The sequence below is a fragment of the Delphinapterus leucas genome, chromosome 16, assembly GCF_059928025.1.
Source record: "Delphinapterus leucas isolate spDelLeu-1000000601 "Yukka" chromosome 16, BTC_Dleu_Yukka2, whole genome shotgun sequence".
In the NCBI taxonomy this organism is placed as follows: Eukaryota; Metazoa; Chordata; class Mammalia; order Artiodactyla; family Monodontidae; genus Delphinapterus; species Delphinapterus leucas.
The window spans coordinates 76026184-76050758 of record NC_143144.1 but is presented as its reverse complement, the minus strand read 5'-3'; the positions used below and the strand labels follow the sequence as shown (position 1 = coordinate 76050758).

The 24575-nt window shown below is 37.3% G+C and overlaps 1 protein-coding gene and 1 non-coding gene across 9 annotated transcripts in view; one reads left to right on the top strand and one right to left on the bottom strand.

Annotated features, from left to right (window-relative positions):
* Positions 1 to 24575, bottom strand: part of SEC23IP (SEC23 interacting protein) — a 52908-nt gene that overhangs the window by 16802 nt on the left and 11531 nt on the right. For 7 of the 8 annotated variants that reach the window (XR_016388183.1, XM_089898244.1, XM_089898243.1 and 4 more), the window contains exons 5-15: positions 21675 to 21764; positions 17688 to 17808; positions 16605 to 16694; positions 14706 to 14847; positions 13285 to 13493; positions 12802 to 12920; positions 12262 to 12414; positions 10685 to 10780; positions 6129 to 6323; positions 1796 to 1951; positions 1308 to 1410 (exon numbers count right to left, since the gene is read on the bottom strand). Coding sequence is in view for 7 of the 8 variants with exons in the window: in XM_089898244.1 (XP_089754370.1) it covers positions 1308 to 1410; positions 1796 to 1951; positions 6129 to 6323; positions 10685 to 10780; positions 12262 to 12414; positions 12802 to 12920; positions 13285 to 13493; positions 14706 to 14847; positions 16605 to 16694; positions 17688 to 17808; positions 21675 to 21764 (1474 nt within the window). In the remaining variant the exon portion in view is untranslated. The remainder of the gene's footprint in view (positions 1 to 1307; positions 1411 to 1795; positions 1952 to 6128; positions 6324 to 10684; positions 10781 to 12261; positions 12415 to 12801; positions 12921 to 13284; positions 13494 to 14705; positions 14848 to 16604; positions 16695 to 17687; positions 17809 to 21674; positions 21765 to 24575) is intronic. The other variant, XM_089898245.1, reaches the window with a different exon arrangement.
* TRNAA-UGC (transfer RNA alanine (anticodon UGC)) lies at positions 19878 to 19950 on the top strand. Its single transcript has one exon. It is a non-coding gene; the product is annotated as a tRNA-Ala (tRNA).

The following is a 24575-nucleotide window of genomic DNA, read 5'->3' as shown; positions in this document are numbered from 1 at the left end:
AATCAGTTATACATATACATATATTCCCATATCTCTTCCTACTCTTCTCTTAAATGTCAAATATATGGAGTTTCTCAGCCAAGAACTTCCAACGTATTAAAATGTTTTGAGGAGTCTTATTCTGTCATTTTTTTTTTGACAACTAAACTTGATCCAGCCTAAACTTATACATTTCCTCTCACCAAAAAAAAAGGAGTTCAGGGCTTCCCTGGTGGCGCAGTGGTTGAGAGTCTGCCTGCCGATGCAGGGGACGCGGGTTCGTGCCCCGGTCCGGGAAGATCCCACATGCCGCGGAGCGGCGGGGCCCAAGAACCATGGCCGCTGAGCCTGCGCGTCCGGAGCCTGTGCTCCGCGATGGGAAAGGCCACAACAGTGAGAGGCCCGCGTACCGCAAAAAAAAAAAAAAAAAAAAAACGGAGTTCAAATACCATAAAAATGTAATAAGCACATTTATGTGCTTTATTTTTACTGTAAGTTAAAAAATGGGCCCACAATACTAAAAAGATGATTGTTTTTCTAATACGTATTGGAAATGGTTTTGAGAATTTGAGATTCTGATATAACCACAATTTAAACTTCTAATTTAAAAATGAAGGAACTCCTGCCCCTTCACCTTTTCTGCTTTTGTCTAATAAAAAATATATGAATTCATAGTCTTAGCATATCAAATTTCTCATTTAACTTCAAAAGAGTTAATTGTGTTTATAAAGCATGGTGCAACGTTAGAAAAAAAAAGAAAGATATTTTAAATAAGAGGGCATGATCACTGTTCCTTCTTTTAAACCTATGGATAAGAAGTACTATACACCATTAGTGGGCATAAAAGAAACCTAAACCCTACTTGGAATTATTATCAATCCATTTTGTTTAATGAATTTTTTTAATAGGAAAAGTTTGTTAGCAAGGAAAAAACAGCTTGCTTGACTTATCATCAAATTTTTATTTCTTGATGGTTTGGTCATTAGTTCAAAAGTTACTTTGCTTCCCAATTCCAAAAACTATAACCAAATTCTATCAAAATCTATGCACCTCATCACTTTATTACCAACTTTCTCCATTCCTTATTATGTCAACAATTAGAAAGTTATCAAGGAGAAATCATTAAGGAGAAGGAACTCATTCATAACTTTACAGCTCCTGCAAATAATTAGTAAACATGTTCTGAACAATGTAGGCATTTAAATAAATAACTTAGTGTTAAAATTTTCATAACTCATTACAAATGACAGGAAGGACACAATTCATTACAAATGACAGATTACAAAATGACAGGAAGGAAACAAGTTTTTATAGTATTTGCTTTTTACCTAAATGAAGTCTTTTTCTGCCTTTGTGATGCGGAATGAGAACTGCTTTTAGGTCCAAATCTGGTACAATCATAGGTTCTAATCTATATGCCACTGGATCAAGCTACAAATAGAAGAATTAGAAATCTATGAAAAGCTGTTTTGAGTTATATATCTTAGTTGAGTGAGAAAACAGGTATCTGGCAAACCAGAGATTTTGATTTTCTTTTCACACCTTATTCAAATACTGGTAATTATAAGAAGAATTCCAAGTTTCCGGGTAAAATTACTTGGCAAGCAAAGCAAGAAAATTATTTCCTTGAACAAAGTCTTTTTGGTAGAAAAGTTTATCGGAAAGTATCAGACTGTATTTTTTAGGTCAGAGAGCTGAGTTGTACAAAATCAAAATCAGTATTAATTCCTAAGAAATAAGAATCTGAGAATCTATTAGGATAAAGAGGACTGGCGCTTCGTCTTCTTCAAAATAGAAGTAAATGCAGTTCACTCACTGGATGATAAATATTGAAGAACCCTTTGCAGGTAGGAAGTCTGTAGTTCTCATCTATACTATCCACTCCTCGAATAGTGAGAAACATACCAATTGGAGATCCCAAGGCAAAGAAAATCTCTGGTTCAAAGTCTAAGGAGTTGTAAACAACAGAAACCTAGAAAGGATCAGAAAACAATGAAAGATGGTCATTCCAATGTCATGTAATACAAAATTCAAAAGTTCAAACTGGAACTGCACTTAATTAAAAGCATCCCAATATAGCTGATGCCCCTCAAGGTGTGGCTTACAGTGCTGATATCAGTCACAGACAGCCGCTGCTAGCTGAAAAGGACCAAAAAATTTCCTTTTGAAATCTTTACATACTAATACATCCTGTGACTATACTTTTACTTACTGTGTAAAAAAGTAAGTAAGTAAGAAGTAAGTAAAAACCATAAAATATATAGTGTATGGAAGCATTATATTTATTTTAGTTATAAATGTGGTCAAAACTACAGACTCTAGAATCAAACTGCCTGGGTTTGAATCCTGACTCCATTCCCCACTGTGTGACTGACCTTGGGCAAGTTTCTTAACCTCTTTTGCCTCCACCTCAGTTTCCTCATCTGTAAAATGGGGATCATAACAATGCCAAACTCATAATGTGGTTGAAAAATAACCTAATCCACATAAAGTGCTTAGCATATTTTAAGCATCCAATGACTGTTACTTCTATTATAACTACCATCCTCATTCGTTAGGCTTGTTTCTTTCCATTAGAAATGTGAGCGTAAGCTGTGACAAAGCGAGAGAGTGGCATGGACGTATATACACTAGAAAACGTAAAACAGATAGCTAGTGGGAAGCAGCCGCATAGCACAGGGAGATCAGCTCGGTGGTTTGTGACCACCTAGAGGGGTGGGATAGGGAGGGTGGGAGGGAGGGAGATGCAAGAGGGAAGAGATATGGGAACATATGTGTATGTGTAACTGATTCACTTTGTTATAAAGCAGAAACTAACACACCATTGTAAAGCAATTATACTCCAATAAAGATGTTTAAAAAAAAAAATGTGATTTATCCCAAAAGAGCTCGTTTGGGGGAAACGTCTCAGTTCACTGAGAGCTGCCTAGAGTGAGAGAGAGCACCCACATTCGGACAGCACTCTATAAGTTACAAAGCTCTTTTGTTTGTTGCTCAGTGACAGAATATGAGTCTTCATCATTTTAGTATCCTGAGAATGAAGAACAATGAATGGCATAATCCAAGTGCATGACAGAGGTCCACTGAGAGCGAAGGGCATGGCAGGAACCCTCGTTCCCGCTTATCAGACGAAGACAGTGAAGCCCAAATAGGTGGTGTCACTTACCCAGGAGCACATAGTGAGTGGCAGAATGAGGATTTCTAACTCCCAAACCAATGCTCTTTCTACTAACTAGGCTGCCCTTCTAACAAAGTCTCGACTTCACATCCCTTTGTTTGCCCTTATATTTGCAAATTCAATAGTTTCTGCTACTGATGAGGGCCACAAAATACTCTCAAGATTATGTATCTTCCCCCAGTTCCAGAAAAAAAAAAGAGAAGAAAAAACAAAGTTAAAAAAATTTATAAACTGGAAAAAATATTTACATCAAGGGGCCAATATCCTTAATATATAAATTCTTAACTATCAGTAAGAGAAAAGCAACCCGATAGAAAAATAGTAAACCAGCACATCACACACACAAAAAAAACCCTAAAAAATAGGTGATAAAACATCTAACCTCTCTAGTGCTCAAAGAAATACAGTGAGATACAGTTATCAAAGATATAAATGAAATACTAAAAAATTAAAATCTATTTTCATGTAAAAAATTATTTCTTTAGAAGAAGTTACACAAGTAAGAATACTACATATTTTTAAAGGAGAATGATAATATCAGTACTAGTGAGGGAGAGGAGAGAGAGGCAATCAATCTTATAAACTGCCAGTTGAGTACAAACTGGCACAACCTTTCCAGGGGCAAGCAGCAATAACTATTAACATTCTCATGTGCACGTCCTCTGGCCCAGCTATAAATACTTCCAGTTATTTAACTGAAAGAAAGATAAAAAATGTACACAGAAAATTGGTTTAAAACTGTTTATCACTGGATTGCTTAAAAGAATGAAAAATTGCCTACATGTCCAACATTATGGGTTGAATGTGTTCCCTCCAAAAGAGAAATGTACCACTACCTCAGACCTTACTTGGAGGTAGGCCACTTACAGTGGGCCCTAAATCCAATATGACTGATGTTATTATAAAAAGGAGAAATCTGGACACAGAGACAGGCATGCACAGGAAAGATGATGTGAAGGCAAAGGGAGTCTGCCATGTGAAGATGGAGGATTGGAGTGATGAACACAGAAGCCAAAGGATGCTAACAACTGCCGGCAAACCAACAGAAGCTAGAAAGAGGCAAGGAAGGATGCCTCTACAGGTTTCAGAGGAAGAAGGTCCTGCTGACACCTCAGTCGCGGAACTGTGAGACAATAAGTTTCTGGCGCTTAAGACCACCCAGTTTGTGATACTTTGTTATATGGCAGCCTATTATAAAATAGGCTTTGTATTAGATGATTTTGCCCAGCTATAGACTAATGTTAAGTGTTCTGAGCACGTTTAAGGTAGATGAGGTTAAGCTATGATGTTGGGTAGGTTAGGTATATTAAATGCATTTTTCACTTTGGATATTTTCAATTTACAATAGGTTTATCAGGACATAACCCCATCGTGAGTCAAGGAAGATATGTATGATATTCTAGTATTTTCCATTTTTGTTAAAATATATATGTAAATATATGCTCAAATAAAAGTGTAGAAGGCCTTGTTCAAACTGCTAATGGTGATTAGTCCTGGTTAAGAGATTTTTTTTTCCCCTCTTCTTTTGCTTAAATCAGTATTTCTTGGCTTTCTGGCAATGAATGATGCACACTGTGGATTACCACAACACTTTGGGTAACAAAGGAGATGGCATGTGACCTCGGCTGGGTCAATCAACCATGCCCCATTCCCCAGGCAACAAGAATTGGTCCAGAATGGACTTGAGACTCAAACGAGGTCAAATAAAATCCCTTCTTAAAAGTTTCCTAATTGGACCTATCGGGGTACATTCCTTTACCTCTTATGGTAATAAAGCTATAAGGAGATGAGCCCAGAGCCACTGACACCCACCATTCCAGGTTCACTGGAAAAGAAGGCCAACTCCCAGGGAGAGGCAGGCAGGTGAGAGTGTCCTGATGGCGCAGAGCCCCTGGTTCCACAACTCTGACACTCCAACCTTCACAGGTAGGTGAAGAAATACCTGCCTTTAATTTGCTAGAATCTGTTCAAGTTTGCTCATGTTTAAAAAAAAGACATTTTTAAAATGCAAATTTTGGGGCTTCCCTGGTGGTGCAGTGGTTAAGAATCCGCCTGCCAATACAGGGGACACGGGTTCGAGCCCTGGTCCGGGAAGATCCCACGTGCCGTGGAGCGACTAAGCCTGTGCGCCACAACTACTGAGTCTGTGCTCGAGGGCCCGTGTGCCTAGAGCCCGTGCTCTGCAACAACGGAAGCCACCACAATGAGAAACCTGCACACCGCAACAAAGAGTAGCTCCCGCTCACCACAACTAGAGAAAACCCACGCGTAGCCACGAAGACCCAACACAGCCTAAATAAATAGATAGATAGATAAATAAATAAATAAAATGCAAATTTTATGGATGAGTTAGGCTTAAAAGCTTGAACAGGCTATAGCAAACATCCAATAACATTTCCTGCCTTCTTTAAATCAGTCATGAACTCACTTAAGAGAATGGAACCATATAAACAACTATAAATATACTGAAAGTAATATTGTCTAAAAAGATTTTAATACTTTTAAGCCATTGAGAAACAATATATCATTAAATGCAGCATTATAAACTACTTGGTAGGTTTTTACAGGAATATTTCCCCCAGGGAAGAATTATGAGTAATAAAAAACATAAATTGAGGGAATGCAGCAAGCATCTCTCACAGAAGTTTAACTATACCCTGAAAATAATTTTCTAACTATCACCACTTCCATTGCTAGTGGCTAAGACACTAATGCTATAAAATTATGAGGGGTGAAAAAAATTGAATAAGGACAATTTCAAAAGCTAGGTGATATGTTCAGTACACATTCAGTCCCTCATTTCCAACACTGTGAAAGAAGCATACAATTTTTATTAAGAGAAATTCAGTTTTCTCCCCTCGACCAAAAAAAACTGTTGAATAAATATTTAAAGAATCTAAAGCTAACCCAAATAATACAGATATGTGATTCCAACATAAAATACATGGCCCAAGTCAATACGTTAACTTACCTGTCCAGTGCCAACTTCAAAAGACTCATAATCAACGTGCACAGAAGAAACGCAGACTCCGAGTGGGAGTTTCCTCTTGGACTCATTAGATTCTGAGGGCGGAGAAGCCATTTCTTTAGCTTTCTGAGCACTTTCCTCTTGTCCTTTTGTCAAAGCAGCCATCACTGCCTTCTTTTCTGATGCTTTTTTCTGTTCCTGTGAAATACCAAATTTTCATAATAGAACTGAGTGGAAAAAAGTTATCAGCTATCACTATGAAATATCTATATCAATATTAAGGAATGATTAGTAATTTCTTAGGCATAATAATGGTATTGTGATTATTAGGGAAATGTCCTTTTAGACATACATACTAAATATTTAAGGAAAAAAATACCATGATGTCTATAATCTACTTTAAAATTCTTAAGAAAAAGAAAATTAAGAACAAAAGCAAAATGTGGCAAAACAGCTACAGTTAAATCTAAATATTTGCTATTAGTATATTCTTTGCTCTCCACTTTTCTATGTAATTTAAAATTTTACTAAAGTTTTTAAAAATGCCGACTTCTTCCTTTGTGATCTCAACTTTAGCCAGATAATTTAGAAGTACTTTATATAACTGTAAAATATATACTTCCTATAAAGACGTGTAACTTAAGAGAAATTTATTCATTCAACATCTTTACACCATTATGTCTACACGGAGCCACTGACAAATTTTCCTCAAAAGCATTCTGGGAAGAACAGATAAACATACTGTGGTACATTCATACAATGGAATAACTATTTAGAAATAAAAAGGAGTAAACTGCAAATAAAACAACAATTATATGAATTTCAAAAACACTATTTTGAGTAAAAGAAGCTAGGTACAAAAGAGTATACAGTGTTGGTTCCATTTATATAAACTTCTAGAACAGGCAAAACTATCCTATAGTGATCAAATTCAGAATAGTAGTTGTATGGGAGGAGGAGTGGACCAGAAAGAAGCATGAGAGAACTATCTGAGTGACAGAAATGTCTAGTTCTTGTTTTAGCTGGTGATTACACAGCCGCAAAAATTGTCAAAACTTACTGTAGTGAATAGTCAAGATCTATGCATTTCAGAAATAAGCAAAGAAAATTCTTGGGAGCGTCTCTAGATCAGGCGTACCTCTGTAGTAATGAGATAAAATCTGCTCGTGTGGGTTTGTGATCACACCTTGATACAGCAGCAACAACGTCAAGGGAATGTGAACAACCGTCATGGTGGATTCATTCACTGGCCCTCATTCCCCAAGCGGTGAATGACTGTGTTAAGTCTCTGTTTAAATAGCTATTGACAGGAAATTCCCTGGTGGTCCAGTGGTTAGGGCTCGGCGCTTTCACTGTCGTGGTCCTGAGTTCAATCCCTGGTTGGGGAACTAAGATCCCACAAGCCTCATGGCGCAGCCAAAAATTAAATAATTTAAAAAAAAAGAACACCTACTGACAGTGCCTAAACAAAACAGCTGGCCAAATTGGTCTTGTCTATCAATAAATTCCAAATACTAGGAAACCTGGAAATAAGTCCAACTGGTTAATTCAAAGGCAATACAGAATAAAGAAAACTCTCCACCAGCCAGCTGGGAACTGATTCCACCATTAAAGTCTTGGAAGGCTTCGTTATCTCTGCCCTTTGGAGGAACCACAAGATTAAACCTAAAACCCAAAATGAAGAACATGTTCAAGGTTCTTCAGTTTAAATTTGCTTTCTCACTTGCAAGTACCTCCCACTATACTCATAGAACTTAACAATCTAAATTGCTAAGAGGGCTGTCTAAACAGATCCTCAACTGTCCTACTGCGAACTGCTGTTCTGTTTCCCCTCCTAGACACATGCTATAACTTTAAAACAAAGTGAGCCAAAATACACATACTTGAGTATCAATATTCCCAGCACTAAAAATTATTCCTTTTCAAAGGAAAATGAATAAGATGGCTTACAAAGGGGAAAGAAAAGCTCAGGCCACAAATATTTGACCTCTTTATTAAAATAACAAGCTAACTTTGGTTCCATTATTTCGGTTACACTAAATCAATAGGACACACCTTTTTATCTTATTAGTGATCTGGCAGCACCTTGTTAACTAGGAATAACAGCAATCAATGGCAACACGGCTGAGAAAGTTTCACGGTTCATCCAGAGGCAATTACTTTTGAGTTTAAAAAATAAGATGACTTTATAGTTTTACTCCTTTCAAAACATTCTTATAATGCCATTACTTATATATCCAAGCCACTACAGGAGCCAAACCAGGCTCTTTCTAGAGATTCTTCAAGAACTGTAGAATACTTTCCTACTTTTTTTCCTTTTATTTACAAAATAAAATCAGGGACAGATGTAGGACCTGGAAACATAGCTTCTCATTTGTTCTTTTTGTGTTTTTACAGGCCTGTGCTTCACTGATGTGCACATGGAGATGAACATGCTCACACTTGGAGAACACAGCCTGGCGGAAAGGAACAACATTGGCACGCCTGCATCATGGTTTTGGTGTGACCACTGTGCTCACCAGAGATGTTGCCTCTCAACTCAATCTTCATTGTCGCCTTCAATCAACCATCAAAAACACTATTTCTGTGTCTAAAATGTGTTTTGAGTTGCACCTTTCTTTTCCATTTCCTATTACACCCCTATCATCTCTCAATCAGTCACTGCATAATTACAGTGACTATGCCTGGAGATTCCTAACAGCCTCTAGCTTCATGCCCTTCCAACTCCATCCCCGCACCGTAACCAAGTGAACTCCCTAAAACACCAGCCCAGTCATGGAACTGCCCTCATTGCTCCACTGACCTACAGCAGTGGTTCTCACACCATGTCCCCTTAGAACTGAACCAGTGGTTTACACTGCTGCTAAAAATGTGGCCCAGTTCACACACACACACACACACAAAATTAACGTAAAATTCAAGTTGATAACAGAATTGTCTCAGCTTTAAGATTTGTTCCAATTGTTTTTTCCTTTAGTACTCCTTATCAGCCAGTAGGCCCTAGCCGACAGCAAATATTAATGGAAAAACCAGGAAGGAATCAATATGTCTAAAAACTCACTTATTATAAGCACATTTGCTCATGGTTGAAATTTTATGTGACTTACAGCACATAGTTTTCAATTTTAACATTTCTGAAGTAAAAATTAAACTTTAGGCTAAACAGATGATTTGGTGCTAAATCATAATTTGTGATAAAAATTAATAAGTAAGTAAGCATTTCATGATGTTACTTTAAAAGCACCATGACTTTCACAGCCATAAGAACGTGTTTGCGGACCACTCCCTCATTAACTGAAATCTGCCACATCTGCCATTCAGGCCCTCGGAACCCTGTGCTCTACCTTATTCTCAGCTCGACTGCTGCTTCCACTGCAGAAAAACACTTGCCCACTACCGGAAGGCCATTTCCCCTGGCCCTACCCTTCCTTCAAGCTCAAGTACCAACACCTTGGAGAAGTCTTCTCTCACCAGCCCCAGCCCCTTCTCTCCCGGGCAGGCCTCACCTGGCTCTGACAGCACAAGCAGCACTGATGCATCATCTGTGGTCAAATCTCTCCCCCTAACTAGACAGCATACCCTCAGTTCATCTCCAAATCCCAAGAACTCAGCGCATGCCTGATCTAAAACATATACTCATAAAATACAGAACAACTCAATTGCTTAAGCTAATCATAACAAATCAGTCCTATGACTTTACAGTCATATTACATATAAAGAAGTGGCATATGTTAAGTTCCAAAGAAGTAACACAAATTAAAGAACCACAGAAGTTCAAAAGATGGAAGGATCAACGAAGACCATGTTAATACAATAAAAATAAAATAGCCACCCTAAGTGCTACCTAATTTTTCTAAGTATACAGAAAATCTCTGTAAAGTTAACTTAATGAAAATTAAACGAGTTATTCCCAATAGTTTTATTCTTTTGCAATGTTTTCTAGTTGTTGCTGTTATTGCTCTGATTTGGATTGTTGACAACTTTTTGTTTCTGGTTATTAATTAATGAAATGTATCCGTGTTCCTTCTTATCTCTTTAGATGGTGAGAAGGACTGGGAAAAGAGAAAATGTGCTAACATTTATTGGATGATAAGCTACACATGCATTACTTCATCCTCACTGCAATCCTATAAGGAAGGCATTATCACTCCCGTTTTATAAATGAAGGAAACCACAGACCAGAAAAGTTAAGCAGATTGCTCGTGAATATGTAATTAATAAGTGGTTGAACTGGGAATCAGGGTGACCAAGTCATCTTTTTGTCCAGGACTTACCCAGTTGTTGCACTGGGAAATTCTCAAATACCAATTCTAAGGCTGAAAGTCCTTCATCCCGGAATTTGCTCAGCCCCAGGAAAACCAGGAATTGGCATTTAACCGGAATTTGAATCCAGTTCTGGCTGACTCCCAAGTCAGGCCTTCCATCAACTCCATTACTGTGCCCTTGGGCAGAGAGCACAGTAGCTGACCTAACCATGATGGTATTAACAAAAACTTCCAAAATATAAACAAGCTAGTCACAGATGAGTTTTTTCTTTTAGGTGCAGAGATGAACTTTACCAGTTTGGCTGCTTTATGTTTTACAAAGTTAGCTATCTTCTTCCTGGGTCCAAGTGGTATCCCCATTTCCTTCAGGTCATCCACTGTACACATAAGCTTTAAAAGAAAACAAACAAGCACATTAATTAGTCAATCTAATGATACATGAACTGAAATTTAAAAAAAGGAAATTATGAAAAGAAACCGTATCATCTAAGGCAACTGAATATCCAATTTGTTTAAAGTTAATTTCTTTTCTGTCCCCAGCCTCAGGTAATTTTTTTTAAATCATGAATTAATTTAGGCTGTAAAATTTTAGGCCTCCACATCTAAGTCATTCTTTTAATTTTTTTTTGCGGTACGTGGGCCTCTCACTGTTGTGGCCTCTCTTGTTGCGGAACACAGGCTCCAGACACGCAGGCTCAGCGGCCATGGCTCATGGGCCCAGCCGCTCCGTGGCACGTGGGATCTTCCCGGACTGGGGCACGAACCCGTGTCCCCTGCATCGGCAGGCGGACTCCCAACCACTGTGCCACCAGGGAAGCCCCATTCTTTTAATTTTTAACAGAAAATACATGCATGTTGTACAGAATTCTTTCCTCATACACAGGAAAAACAATTTTAGACAAAAATGTATCAAAGTATCATCAGCTCCTATTTCCCCTCATCCTGGCCACACGGTATATTAATATCAAACCCTTAATATTCTTGCCAAACTAATAGGTTAAAAAAACCTCACTGCACTTTTTTTTTTAATAAATTTATTTATTTATTTTTGGCTGCGTTGGGTCTTCGTTGCTGCGAGCGGGCTTTCTCTAGTTGCGGCGAGCGGGGGCTACTCTTCACTGTGGTGCGCGGGCTTTTCATTGCAGTGCGCGGGCTTTTCATTGTGGTGGCTCCTCTCACTGCGGAGCACGGGCTCTAGGTACGAGGGCCTCAGTAGCCACAGTGCACGGGCCCAGCAGTTGTGGCTCACGGGCTCCAGTGTGCAGGCTCAGCAGTTGTGGCGCATGGGCCCAGCCGCTATGAGGCATGCAGGATCCTCCCAGACTAGGGCTCGAACCCCTGTCCCCTGCATTGGCAGGCTGATTCTTAACCACTGCGCCACCAGGGAAGTCCCTCACTGCACTTTTAATTTATATTTCTCTCAAGAGTTTTCATATGATAAGAAGTCATTTGTTATTTTCTTTTCTGAATATCATCTGTTCATATTCTTTGCCTATTTTCCTATTGTGTTGATGGTCTTTGTGTAACTAACTTATAGAAACTTTGAATAATAAGAAAATAAACCCTTTGTTTATAATGTGTGTTGCAAACAGTCTTCTTAACCTTTTGTTGGCCTTTAGATGTTGTTTATGCCATCCCCTGCTATGCAATTTTTTTTCCGTTATGGCTTCTGGGTTTTATGTCATACTTAGAAAAGCCTTCCCAGATTATTAAAAAAAGTTCTCCTGTTTTTTTCAATTTTTTTTAAACGTTTAAGTCTCTGCCTTATCTGAATGCACTGTGATGTAAAAGTGTTTAAATCCTATTAATTTTCAATCTCATACAAAGGAAAAACCATTTTAGACAAAAATGAATCAAACTATCATCAGTACCAGAGATTCCATATCAATCTTTTCCTTTTCAAAAGTGCTAACGTATTCAGAGAGGCTAAGTGCTTCCAGAGTTTCTTGCAAAGTCAGGACTTCTTCATTTTCAACATCAAGGTCACAAGACTCATCCAACGTCAGCTTTGGCTCTTCAGGTATCTTTCAAAAAAAAAGTTGGGAGAACATTACAAAGTTCCCATAAAATGTCTTCTGATCTATGGAAAAATCTTAATTCTGTCCTATACACAAATCATAATTTTTGGCAGTTTGCTATCCAAAGTTTGAATATTCTGAAAAAGTATATTTTAAATCACGCATGCTCCCATTTCCTACAATAATTTACTTCACATTTTTTAAAGAAACCATAAACTGTCTCTCACATTTAAATTTATAATACATAAGGAAGACGAGTGAGAAACTCAAATAATGAGCTCTATGATTCCATTGCACTCCTAAAGCTCAGGGTATTTTGTTACATAGAATCAGTTCAGATTGTGGAAAACTCTTCAGCTCCAACTCTGAATCTAGAGGTCAATTGGGCCATACCTGCTTTTCCTGAAAATGTGGCTGCTTCACAACTCCATTAGCAACAGCTAAAGGCTCAGGAGACTTTGATAAATTCAAATCTTTTTGATTAGACAGGATGTCAAACAATATTAAAGAACCTTAAAAAAAAAAAGAAGCATTTTGCTTTATAATGTACTAGGTGCTTTTATAACACTAAATAAATTCTCCTCCTTTTTTTTGTTCAAAGTCCCAAGCAGAAGTCACATAAAGTTAGATGTTAATCAAGATCTGATAATCAATATTCTCGTTTTACCAAGTAGTAGAATAAATTAAAATATAAAGCATTCCTAGGTAACATGAAAGGCAAATAAGGCAGAATGTAAACTCAAAGCATTCATTTCTACCCTTTATAAAACTTAAAATCTATAATTCTAAATCTTGAACTAACAATGTCACCCACACTGAAAGCAGGGATGACTCAACAAAAATTGTATTTAAAATGTGGATATTTGGAAGTTTTACCTAAACTGTGACCAGCAACAGAGACCCCTCCTTTGAAGTCTGGGTTCCGACTCATGAAGAGTGCATACAGACGGTTTATCTCCAATCCCACTTTCTCCACAATCCTCTGACAGTAGATGGGGCTGTTGTAAAATAAAATGTCTAGCAAGGTTTCATTAGTAAAGTGACGAAACCGACCAATACTTGGTAAAGTGATTTTCTTAATATTCCTGTTCAGAAAGAAAAAGAAGTATGTTTAGTCAGTAAGCACCTTAAATTTATCGGTTTTTAAAAGTTTCAATTTTGAATCCTGAAAATACACTAAGTAAAAAAAAGATCCCACAGACTAATTATGAGTTGATTTTATAGACAGTTACTGTAAACAAATCAAGATAAACCAAAGAAGTTGTCATTTGTGCCTATAACTATACTATGAACTTGGGGATTCTCTGAAGTTATCATATAAAATAAGCGAAGATTTTTAATTCATTTTTAAAGAGGAAAGCCTACTCTTCCATTTTTCTTCCACTTTACTGGAAATCAGGATACCTGACAAAAATTGTGGGTGGCCAGGACAATAGAGAATGAAGAAGTAAAAAAAGGAGCTTAATGGAATGAAAATCTCTCCTGATTTGAGAATGGCCATACTTCAGGAATACCCAAAGAGAGAGAAAGCACCCCCATAACAGGGCTTCACATGGAGAGAACAGAATGTTTGTAGCGTTAGTTTTATTAAAGCATGTGCCCTGAAACATCATGATGTTCACTAAAATCCAAGTATGTCATTAGCCCTGTGTCCCCAGCATAAATATTTTCTAAATCTGTGCTTCCCAACTGGAAGCATTCCAAATTGAGTGGAGGCATTTTTAGTTGTCACAGTGCCTGGTAAGTGCTGCTGGCATTTAGACTAAGGATATTAAATGGCCTACAATACACACAACAGTCTTACATGACACAGAACTGTCCTGCCAGAAGAGTCTCCACTGAGAAACAATAATCAGTGGTTCTCAACCAGGGGCGATTTTATCCCCAGGGGACATCTGGCAATGACTAGAGACATTTTTGGTTGTTAAATTAAGGGTAAGGTCGTGCTACTCTTATCTAGAGGGTAGAAGCCTAGGATGCTGCTAAACATCCTATAGTGTACAGGACAGTCCCATGTGTGAACCACTATAGATCAGTATTTTAAAACCAGCTTAAGTTTCTTAGATTCTCTTAAATATTTACATAGGAATACACACATACGTATGTACGTATATACGTGCACGTGCACACACACACAAAGTAGCACATAAACTTAAGTGTTTAATCATATGTCAGAACAAGTATATAAAGTTTTTAAGTGTATCTGTTGAAGTCATAATAAACTACTTTATACTATAGTTTAAAATTTGAATCTAAGTTTGACTAATCTGAAAACCAAGCCATCAAAATCCACAAACCTGTCAACACCTGTGGCATCCCCACCCAAGGAACTATGCCAATGAACCGGAAGGAATTCCACTCTGCTTACTTTCCGATCATCTAAAGATTTCTTGAAATGTGTCTGCAGCAATTTGAGAGAAACCACCCTAAAATCATCCACTTAAAAAAAAAAAAAAATTTTAGAGAAATGCAAATCAAAACTACAATGAGATATCATCTCACACCAGTCAGAATGGCCTTTATGAAAAAATCTAGAAACAATAAATGCTGGAGAGGGTGTGGAGAAAAGGGAACCCTCTTGCACTGTTGGTGGGAATGTAAATTGATACAGCCACTGTGGAGAACAGTATGGAGGTTCCTTAAAAAACTAAAAATAGAACTACCACATGACCCAGCAATCCCACTACTGGGCATATACCCTGAGAAAACCATAATTCAAAAAGAGTCATGTACCAAAATGTTCATTGCAGCTCTATTTACAATAGCCCGGAGATGGAAACAACCTAAGTGTCCATCATCGGATGAATGGATACAGAAGATGTGGCACATATATACAATGCAATATTACTCAGCCATAAAAAGAAATGAAATTGAGCTATTTGTAATGAGGTGGATAGACCTAGAGTCTGTCATACAGAGTGAAGTAAGTCAGAAAGAGAAAGACAAATACCATATGCTAACACATACATATGGAATTTAAGAAAAAAAAATGTCATGGAGAACCTAGGGGTAAGACAGGAATAAAGACACAGACCTACTAGAGAATGGACTTGAGGATATGGGGAGGGGGAAGGGTAAGCTGTGACAAAGCGGGAGAGAGGCATGAACATATATACACTACCATACGTAAAGTAGATAGCTAGTGGGAAGCGGCCGCATAGCACAGGGAGATCAGCTCGGTGCTTTGTGACCGCCTGGAGGGGTGGGATAGGGAGGGTGGGAGGGAGGGTGACGCAAGAGATATGGGAACATATGTATATGTATAATTGATTCACTTTGTTATAAAGCAGAAACTAACACACCATTGTAAAGCAATTATACTCCAATAAAGATGTAAAAAAATAAATCAGGGAAGACAAATTAACTTGATTAAATTTTCCTAGCTTGATTAAGTAGTTAGCAATTACCTCTTTTATGCCAGTATTTTTTATAACACAAACTTTTCAAGAAAAAAAAAAAAAAGATGACAAAATCAGTCCAAAAAAGAAAAAAAACCAACCTTTCGGAAGTTCTTGTTCATGTTTCATTATTTTACAGGAATATATAAATGACTGAAAAACATTAGCTCAACTACCATTACTGGGAGGCAGAAATGCACTGTGGGTAGACTCTGGAATCAAATTACCTGCTCCAGAACCTACAGACCGTGACACGGGAGAGGTTAACTCATCCTCTGGGCCTCAGTTCCTCACCTAATAGTAAAGATAACAGTAACAGCACCTACAGCCCAAAGGGTTATTGTGAGGGTTAAATGATACAACTCATGCAAGATACTTGGGACATACCAAGTATTCAATAAATATGAACTATTACTACAAACATAAAAATAAAACTTCCAAAATTTAAGTAAACCAGGCAGATTCACAGTTCCTTTAAACAACTTCTCACAACTAATTCACCATAAATCAGTTCAACGCACAGGTGCTCCTAGTGGCTGGAAGTGCTCAGGCAGAGGTTGTCAAAAAGGCTAAATTATTTCCAAGATCCCTTCTAATTCTTCACAATCTAGGATTTTATGAGTTATAAATGTCATAAGAGCAAATGAAGTACAAAGTAGTATTGCCCAGTGATCATTTAAATCTCCTCTTACAGTCCCTCAGCCAACAGTATACAGCTGGAAACCATCTTAAAAATTAAGGTTTAAAAGTTCTAGTAGTTCTCCAATCATTTCATGAAATAAAGTGACTAACGCTTACCACATTCAATAATACTTCTAAAGCGCAAGTCACACACAGGTCCAATGCCATGCACTATGAACACCAAATGGTCAACCGGAGGCATTTCCCCTGCAAAATAAAGAAAGAAAGACATTCATCCATGCATATATACATACAAACACACACACACACACACACACACAAGCTGGGGACTGTTTAGGTTTTCTTAATTGAATAGCAATATTCAATACCCCTTTTGTCATCATAAACTTGCCAAAATCAGATGAACGCAGCTCAAAGTCCACCTTTTGGCAAATAACAGTGAACTAGACCAAGGAGTGGAGGAAGCAGGCCATTTGTGATCCCAGAAGCTATGAGCCAATGACGATCATCAGTTTTGTACCTATAGAGGCTCCATAACCTTGTAATTTCTTCAGAACTCCCCAGGGCACTAAGCCCCACATGGAGATTCCACTTTCCAATATAAACCTTCAAAATCTTTTCCCAAAATCCTTCTTTGTTAGATTCACACATACTATACATGAACATTTCCAAGTTAAATCTACTATTTTACTCTGGTTATTTCATACAGATTCATAATATGACTACATTTATTTCCAAATCCTGCTCACTGCCTGTTTTTATAAATAAAGTTTTATTGCAACACAGCTAGGCCCATTTGTTTGCATACAAATGCTTTCACACTACAATGGCAGAGTTGAGCAGAGATACAGCAGAGTCTGCATGGCCTGCAAAGCCTAAAATATTTACTACTTCGCCCTTTGCAGAAAAAATTCACCACTCCTGCACTAAAGTAATACAAACTAGTTGAGGCATGACAAAACAAGCCCAAAAATATTGCCAAAAGCCTAGTTTCAACAGCAAAGTGCTTCTTCACAACAATATATATTTTAGAATCTATATTACATGATTTGTGCACCTTCAACAGAATTCTAAATTAAAGAACAAACAGATATAAAAGTAATAAAAAGGAAAGATCTGTGCCAACCTAGCTGATTTCTGCATGTTATGGCAGGTAATCCTAATAACTATTTCCTTTTTTCATCATTCTAAAATAGAGAAGTCTAAAAATGACCTTAGTCCTAAACAAACTGTACGAACCATCAGGAATTTCATCAAGGTTATCATCAACTCCACGCTTTACAACCCTGGGCCTTGTCTGTCCATCTTGTGTGGTCCCCCATTCATCTGGCACTGATGAGGGCTGGAACTGAACAATAACCTTCAAGATACAAGAGAAGGATTATGACAGAGCTCACTATCAAATCCATTCCCACTATAAGCTAAATACATAATAAACTACTTCATAGTATAGTTTATAATCAGATACTTGTACTGTTCCTCCAAAATCAATTTTGTAACAGTCCTGCTAGCGTTCAGTAACCATTAAAACTAAGTAAATCAATACCATTATTTCGAATGCTTATGTTGGAAAATAATACAACTAAATCAGAGGTAGTATGCCTTGATTTAAAAATATAACAAACAGGGCTTCCCTGGTGGCGCAGTGGTTGAGAGTCCGCCTGCCGATGCAGGGGACACGGGTTCGTGCCCAGGTCCAGGAAGATCCCACATGCCGTGGAGCGGCTGGGCCCGTGAGCCATGGCCGCTGAGCCTGTGCATCCGGAGCCTGTGCTCCGCAACGGGAGAGGCCACAACAGTGAGAGGCCCGCGTACCGCAAAAAAAAAAAAAAAAAAAATTCAAGTTTACACATAAGAAATAAAAGAAGTAGAGGAATCCTTGTTTTATAAATACATATAAGGCAAAATCCTCTAAATAACAACGTGCAAATTCAATTTCAATGTCCAAAACGGATTTACCTACCACTTTTCAGGAAGACATATACTATTCTGTTAAATCAACTGTATTAAATTTAGTCCAGTGTTACATGGAAAAATCTCAAATAAACAACCTAACCTACCATCTAAAGGAATCAGGAAAAGAAGAGCAAACAAAGCCCAAAGTCAGCACAAGGAAGGAACTAATAAAGATCAGAGAGCAAATAAATAAAATTGAGACCAAAAAAAAAAAACAACAGGAAAGATCAATGAAACCAAGAGCTGGTTTTTTGAAAAAAATTAACAATATTGATAAACCTTTAGCCAGGCTTACCAAGGAGAAAAGAGAGAGGACCCAAATAAACAAAATAAGAAATGAAAGAGGAGAAATAGCAACTGATACCACAGAGACACAAAAAAAACCGTAAGAGAATACTATGAACAGTTATATGCCAACAAATTGGACATATTAGAAGAAACAAATTTCTAGAACCATACAACCTGCCAAGACTGAATCAAGAAGAAACAGACAATTTGAACAGACCAATCACTAGTAGTGAAACTGAATTTCTAATAAAAAGAACTCCCAGCAAACTAAAGTCCAGGACCAGAGAGCTTCCCATGGGAATTCTATCAAACATATAAAGAAGAGCTGAGAAGCTGATACCTACCCTTCTCAAACTATTCCAAAAATTGAAGAGGAGGGAACACTCCCAAATTCATTCTATGAGGCCACAATTACCCTGATACCAAAACCAAACACACTACAAAAAAAAGAAAATTACAGGCCAATATCTTTAATGTATATGTAAAAACTGTCAACAAAATATTAGCAAACCGAATCCAACAATATATAAAAAGGATCATACACGATGATCAAGTGGGATTTATTCCAAAGATGCAAGGATGGTTCAACATTTGCAAATCGATTAATGTGATACACACATTAACAAAAGGAAGGATTAAAAATCACAATTATCTCAACAGATTCAGAAAAGCATTTGACAAAATTCAACATCTATTCATGGTAAAAAAAAAAAAAACTCTCATCAAAGTTGGTACAGAGGGAACATATCTCAACATAGTAAAGGCCATTTATGAAAAAACCCACAGCTAACAGCACACTCAGTGATGAAAAGCTGATCATATTTCCTCCAAATTCAGAAACAAGACAAGGATGCCCACTCCTGCCACCTCTATTTAACATAGTATTGGAAGTCCTAGCCACAGCAGTCATAGAAAAAGAAATAAAAGGTATCCAAACTGGAAGGGAAGAAGTAAAACTGTCACTATTTGCAGATGACATGACACTATATATAGTAAACCTTAAAGTCTCCACCAAAAAACTATTAGAACTGATAAATGAATTCAGTAAAGTTGCAGGATACAAGATTAGTATATAGAAATCTGTTGCTTTTCTATACACTAAAAATGAACTATCAGAAAGAGAAAGCAAAAAAAGACAATCCTGCTTAAAATCTCATCATGAAGAATAAAATACCTAGGGGGAACTCCCTGGTGGTCCAGTGGTTAGGATTCTGGGCTTGCACTGCCAGGGGCCCAGGTTCGATCCCTGGTTGGGGAACTAAGATCCCACAAGCTGTGCAACACGGCCCAAAAAAAAAAAAAGAAGAATAAAATACCCGGGAATAAACCCCAATGTTCATAGCAGCACAGTTTACAGCAGCCAAGATATGGAAGCAACCCAAGTGTCCATCAACAGACAAATGGATAAAGAAGATGTGGTACACATACATACACACACACACACACACACACACACACACACACACACACACGATGGAATATTACTCAGCCATAAAAAGCATGAAATTCTGCAATCTGCAGCAACATGGATGGACCTAGAAAATGTGTGTAGTGAAATAAGTCAGAGAAAGGCAAATACTGTGTATCACTTGATTTGTGGAATCTAAAAAATAAAACGGATGTATCAATAGATACCAAAACAGAAACAGACTCACAGATTAAAAAAAAAAAACCAAAGTAGTGTTCCAGTAGGGACAGGGAAAGGGGTAGGGCAAGATTGGGGTATGGAATTAAGAGACACAAACTACTACGTATAAAATAGGTTAGCAACAAGGATATATTATACAGCACAGAGAATTATAGCCATTATTTTGTAATAACTTTTAATGGAGTATAATCTGTAAAACTACTGAATCGCAATGCTGTACACCTGAAACAAATATAATATTATAAGTCAACTATACTTCAATTAAAAAATAAAATAAATTAATAGTTTAACATTAACCTTCCACCTCCCCCAAAAAAACGAATGCATGCAAGATGGTATGTAAAATTTTGTGTGCTTATATAAAAAACAAAAGTTAAAAAAAAAATTAAAAAACAAAAGGGTAAGTGTGGTTACCATTAAGGGGCAAAACTAGGGGAATGTAGAGGTAAGAGGCTTTTGTTTTTCATTTGATACCCTTTTATACTGTTTAAACTTTGATGGCATACGAATGTTTTTATTTTTACTTATTTTAACAACAGTAAGGACTATAGAGGTGGTTAGAATATAGGTTTTTGTTTTTCTTTTACACTTTTCTGTAATAAACAGCCTATGTTCTGAGAAACTACCATATTACTAGCATTATGCTAAATGCTTTTGCATAAATTACCTCACTTCATCAAAAATATGACCCTGGGGGGTAAATCTTATTTATTGCGAGTGAGGAACCTGGAGCTTAGAGAGGTTAAGGATGGTAAATGGAAGACTCTAAACACCGCACCCAATATCTTTAAAAAAACAAGAAAGGTTTCCAGAGATGATACAAATAAAGAGGAAGAACTTATTTTTACTTTAAAGGTTGAAACAAACCATCATCAAGGGCAAGGTAGGCAAACTATTGCCTGCAGGTCAAACCTGGCCCACCACTTGTTTTTATAAATAACATTTTATTGAAAATAGCCAGGCCCATTGGCTTACATACTGCCTGTAGCTGCTTTCAGAGACTACATGGCCTACAAAGCCTTCAATATTTACTCTCTGGCCCTTCACAGAAAAGTCTGCTGAGCCTGGATCAAGTACAAAAATTTATCAAGCTTAACTTCAACGATGCATACTAAGCTTCAGCTACTGTGTTACCATAAACAGAAACTTCATGAGACAAATTTAAATTTCATTTTAGTTTCTATCATTGATATGAACTGTAGTAAACTTAAAAGCAATGCACTAGTTATAAATATATCCCTACTGCAGAGTAAAAATGAACATTTATCAAACATTCAGTAAAATAATTATTTTTAAAAACCTAAACACTTTAATATCTTAAACAACATCACTACCTTTGGATTGTGCATAACAATTGTCTCCCCACTCGGAAACTCTAATCTGCGGTGCCACTGATTCGTGGTTACAGCTTTTTTATATTCAGCCTACAAGGGAAACAACATACAATCCAGTAAGACAAATCTATTAAGAGAAAGTGTGGAAGAAAATTATAACTATGATAGTAATAAAAATAATAGTAATAGCAGCTCTCCTGTACTAACTGGCTACCATACTTAATATCATTTTACATACAGTACCTCACTTAACTGCTCTCAATCAGCCCTAAATAATATTATCCCCATTACCTACAGGTGAAAACCAAGGTTTAAACAGTCTATTAATTTCCTAGGGCTGCCGTAACGAAGTACCACAAACTGAGTGGCTTATAAAATCAGAAACTTATTGCCTCACAGTTCTAGAGGCTAGAAGTCTGAAACCAAGGTGTCAGCAGGGCCACATTCCCTCTGAAACTCATAGGGAACTCCTTCCTCGCCTCTTCCTAGCTCCTGGTGGTCTGTCAGCAATCTGTAGTATTCCTTGGCTTACAGACGCATCACTCCAATCCTCTACTTTCACACGGCCTTCTCCCCTATGTTTGTCTTAACATGACTGTCTTCTTATAAGGACGCCAATCATATTGAATTAGGGGCCCACCCTACTCCAGTATGATCTCTTCTTAATTATATCTGCAACAACTCTATTTCCAAATAAAGTCACATTCTGAAGTACTAGAAGTTAAGACCTCAACCTATCTCTCTTTTTTTTTTTTTTTTTTGGTGGTGGGGGGCAGACACAATTCTAATGCTAGCAGGCAGTTTTAGTTCACAGTTGCACAAGACCACACAGTGATCACAGAGGTAAGGAGCAAAAGCAGAACTGTGGTTCACTCCCACCCACGACCTTCTGACTCCAAAGACTTGACTGTCCCACCACTTTCTTACTCTCCCTCCAGAGACACTGTTCTGCTCTCTATAAGGCAAAAGTCTGAGGGTCTCTTGGAGAAAGATTCAAGACCAGGTAAGGGGGAACCTCTGGCACACCCACTGTCCAAAGTCTTTTTTTAAATGAGTAACAGTAGGACTTCCTTGGTGGCGCAGTGGTGAAGACTCTGCGTTCCCAATGCGGGGGGCCCGGGTTCAATCCCTGGTCAGGGAACTAGATCCCACATGCATGCCACAACTAAGAGTTCTCATGCCACAACTAAGGAGCCCACTGCTGCAACTAAGGAGCCAGTGCAACCAAATAAATAAATATTTTTTAAAATGAGTAACAGTGATTATTTGACAATCATGTCAAAATAGAAGTGTTTCTTTTTGTCTCCTGGGCAGTCATTCAGTAACAATTCCTCTCCATCAGCCTCTATCCAGCTGACCCTCTTCCTCACTACTTTTTAAAAAAAATTTAATATATTTGTTTACATTTTTTTAAAAGCAAGATCACAAACAAAAATGTTTAAAGATTCACCATCTTAAGAATTATTTTCATTTCTTTGTATTCCCTTTCAATCCACAGCTTTATAATAAATCTTGTCTGGTAGAGTATGTTTCTACTTTTCATTCTTCAAAATGGTCTTGATTATTCTTGATACTTTGATCTTCCATATAAAATTTCGGAGCAGTCTGCAAATTTTACTTAAAAAACCCTGATGTGACTCTGATTGGGATTACATACAATTTATAAAATAATTTGGGAAGAACTGACATCTTTATTATGTTGAGACTGTGCATCTATGAATGTAATATTTTGGTCTATTTCTTTAAGGTCATCTTTTACGTCCTTCAATTCTGCTTCATAGTTTATTCTCCATAAAGTTCATATATACCTTTTGTTGGACGATTTTTCTATTTAGCCTGTAGTTTTGTTAGTGTTATAGTCTTCTTTTATTATTATGGTTTCTAATTGGTTATTTCTATTGTGTAGGAATGTTATTAATTTTTATATGCTGATTTTATATCCACAGACTTGCTGAACTCTTACACTGGTACTAATGGAATTTCTAGAGGTTCTCCTAGTTTTCTATGCAGACATTGGTGTAATTATCAAATTAAGGTGTTTTTTGTTTCCAACTCTTCTACTGTTTTGTTTTAGTGCTCTGATAGGATAGGATCATCTACAACACTAGCAATATGTATCACTTGATTCTCATTTTCTCACTGGCTTTTTCATTTCCTAACCTCCTCTGCCTCTTCCCTGATCTGGCTTGAGTTTCCTGGGTAGAGGCTGAACAGGAACTAAGGTCTCCTAAAGTTAAGAACAGCTATGTGCTATTGAGACGGTCAATACATGAATTCCATCCTCGAAGCCTGTGTCACCCATTTATAATCAAATATAGTATACACTTTCAAATACTGCTTAGACTTGAAAATATATACTTTAGCTTCAAAATAATAGGACTAAACATTCAACCTTGGGATGCTATACCTTCAGTAGGGTCTTGTCAAGGGTACCAAAAATTATAGTACACATTTGTTTGTTTATTTATTTAGGTCTAAAATTAAGCCAAAGATATCAGCATTCCTTTACATATTTTATTCCTTATTCAAATGATTAAAATTATGTTTCAGGAGACTGGTGCCTCCTGATATTTGGTATTTCCAGGAACAAAATTAATTTTATGCCTTCTTTTCAGTCTTTGCCCTTACCTGGGTTCTGACTCAGCTCTAAATCAGTGTTTTTCAAACTGTGGGTCATGACCAGCAACAAACTGTAAAATTAATATTTTCAATGACATAGAAAATATCTAACTGAATGACACCTAGTGAGGTAAGTGTTGTTCCATGTACCTTTCTTTGTTTATAATGGTGCGTTAGAGCTCACTCATACCAGCTCACAAGAGCTGATCACACATACCGCTTCCCAACTCTGTGTCTAGTTACATCATGTTGCTAGCTTACTACTGGCCATGGTGGGAGTAT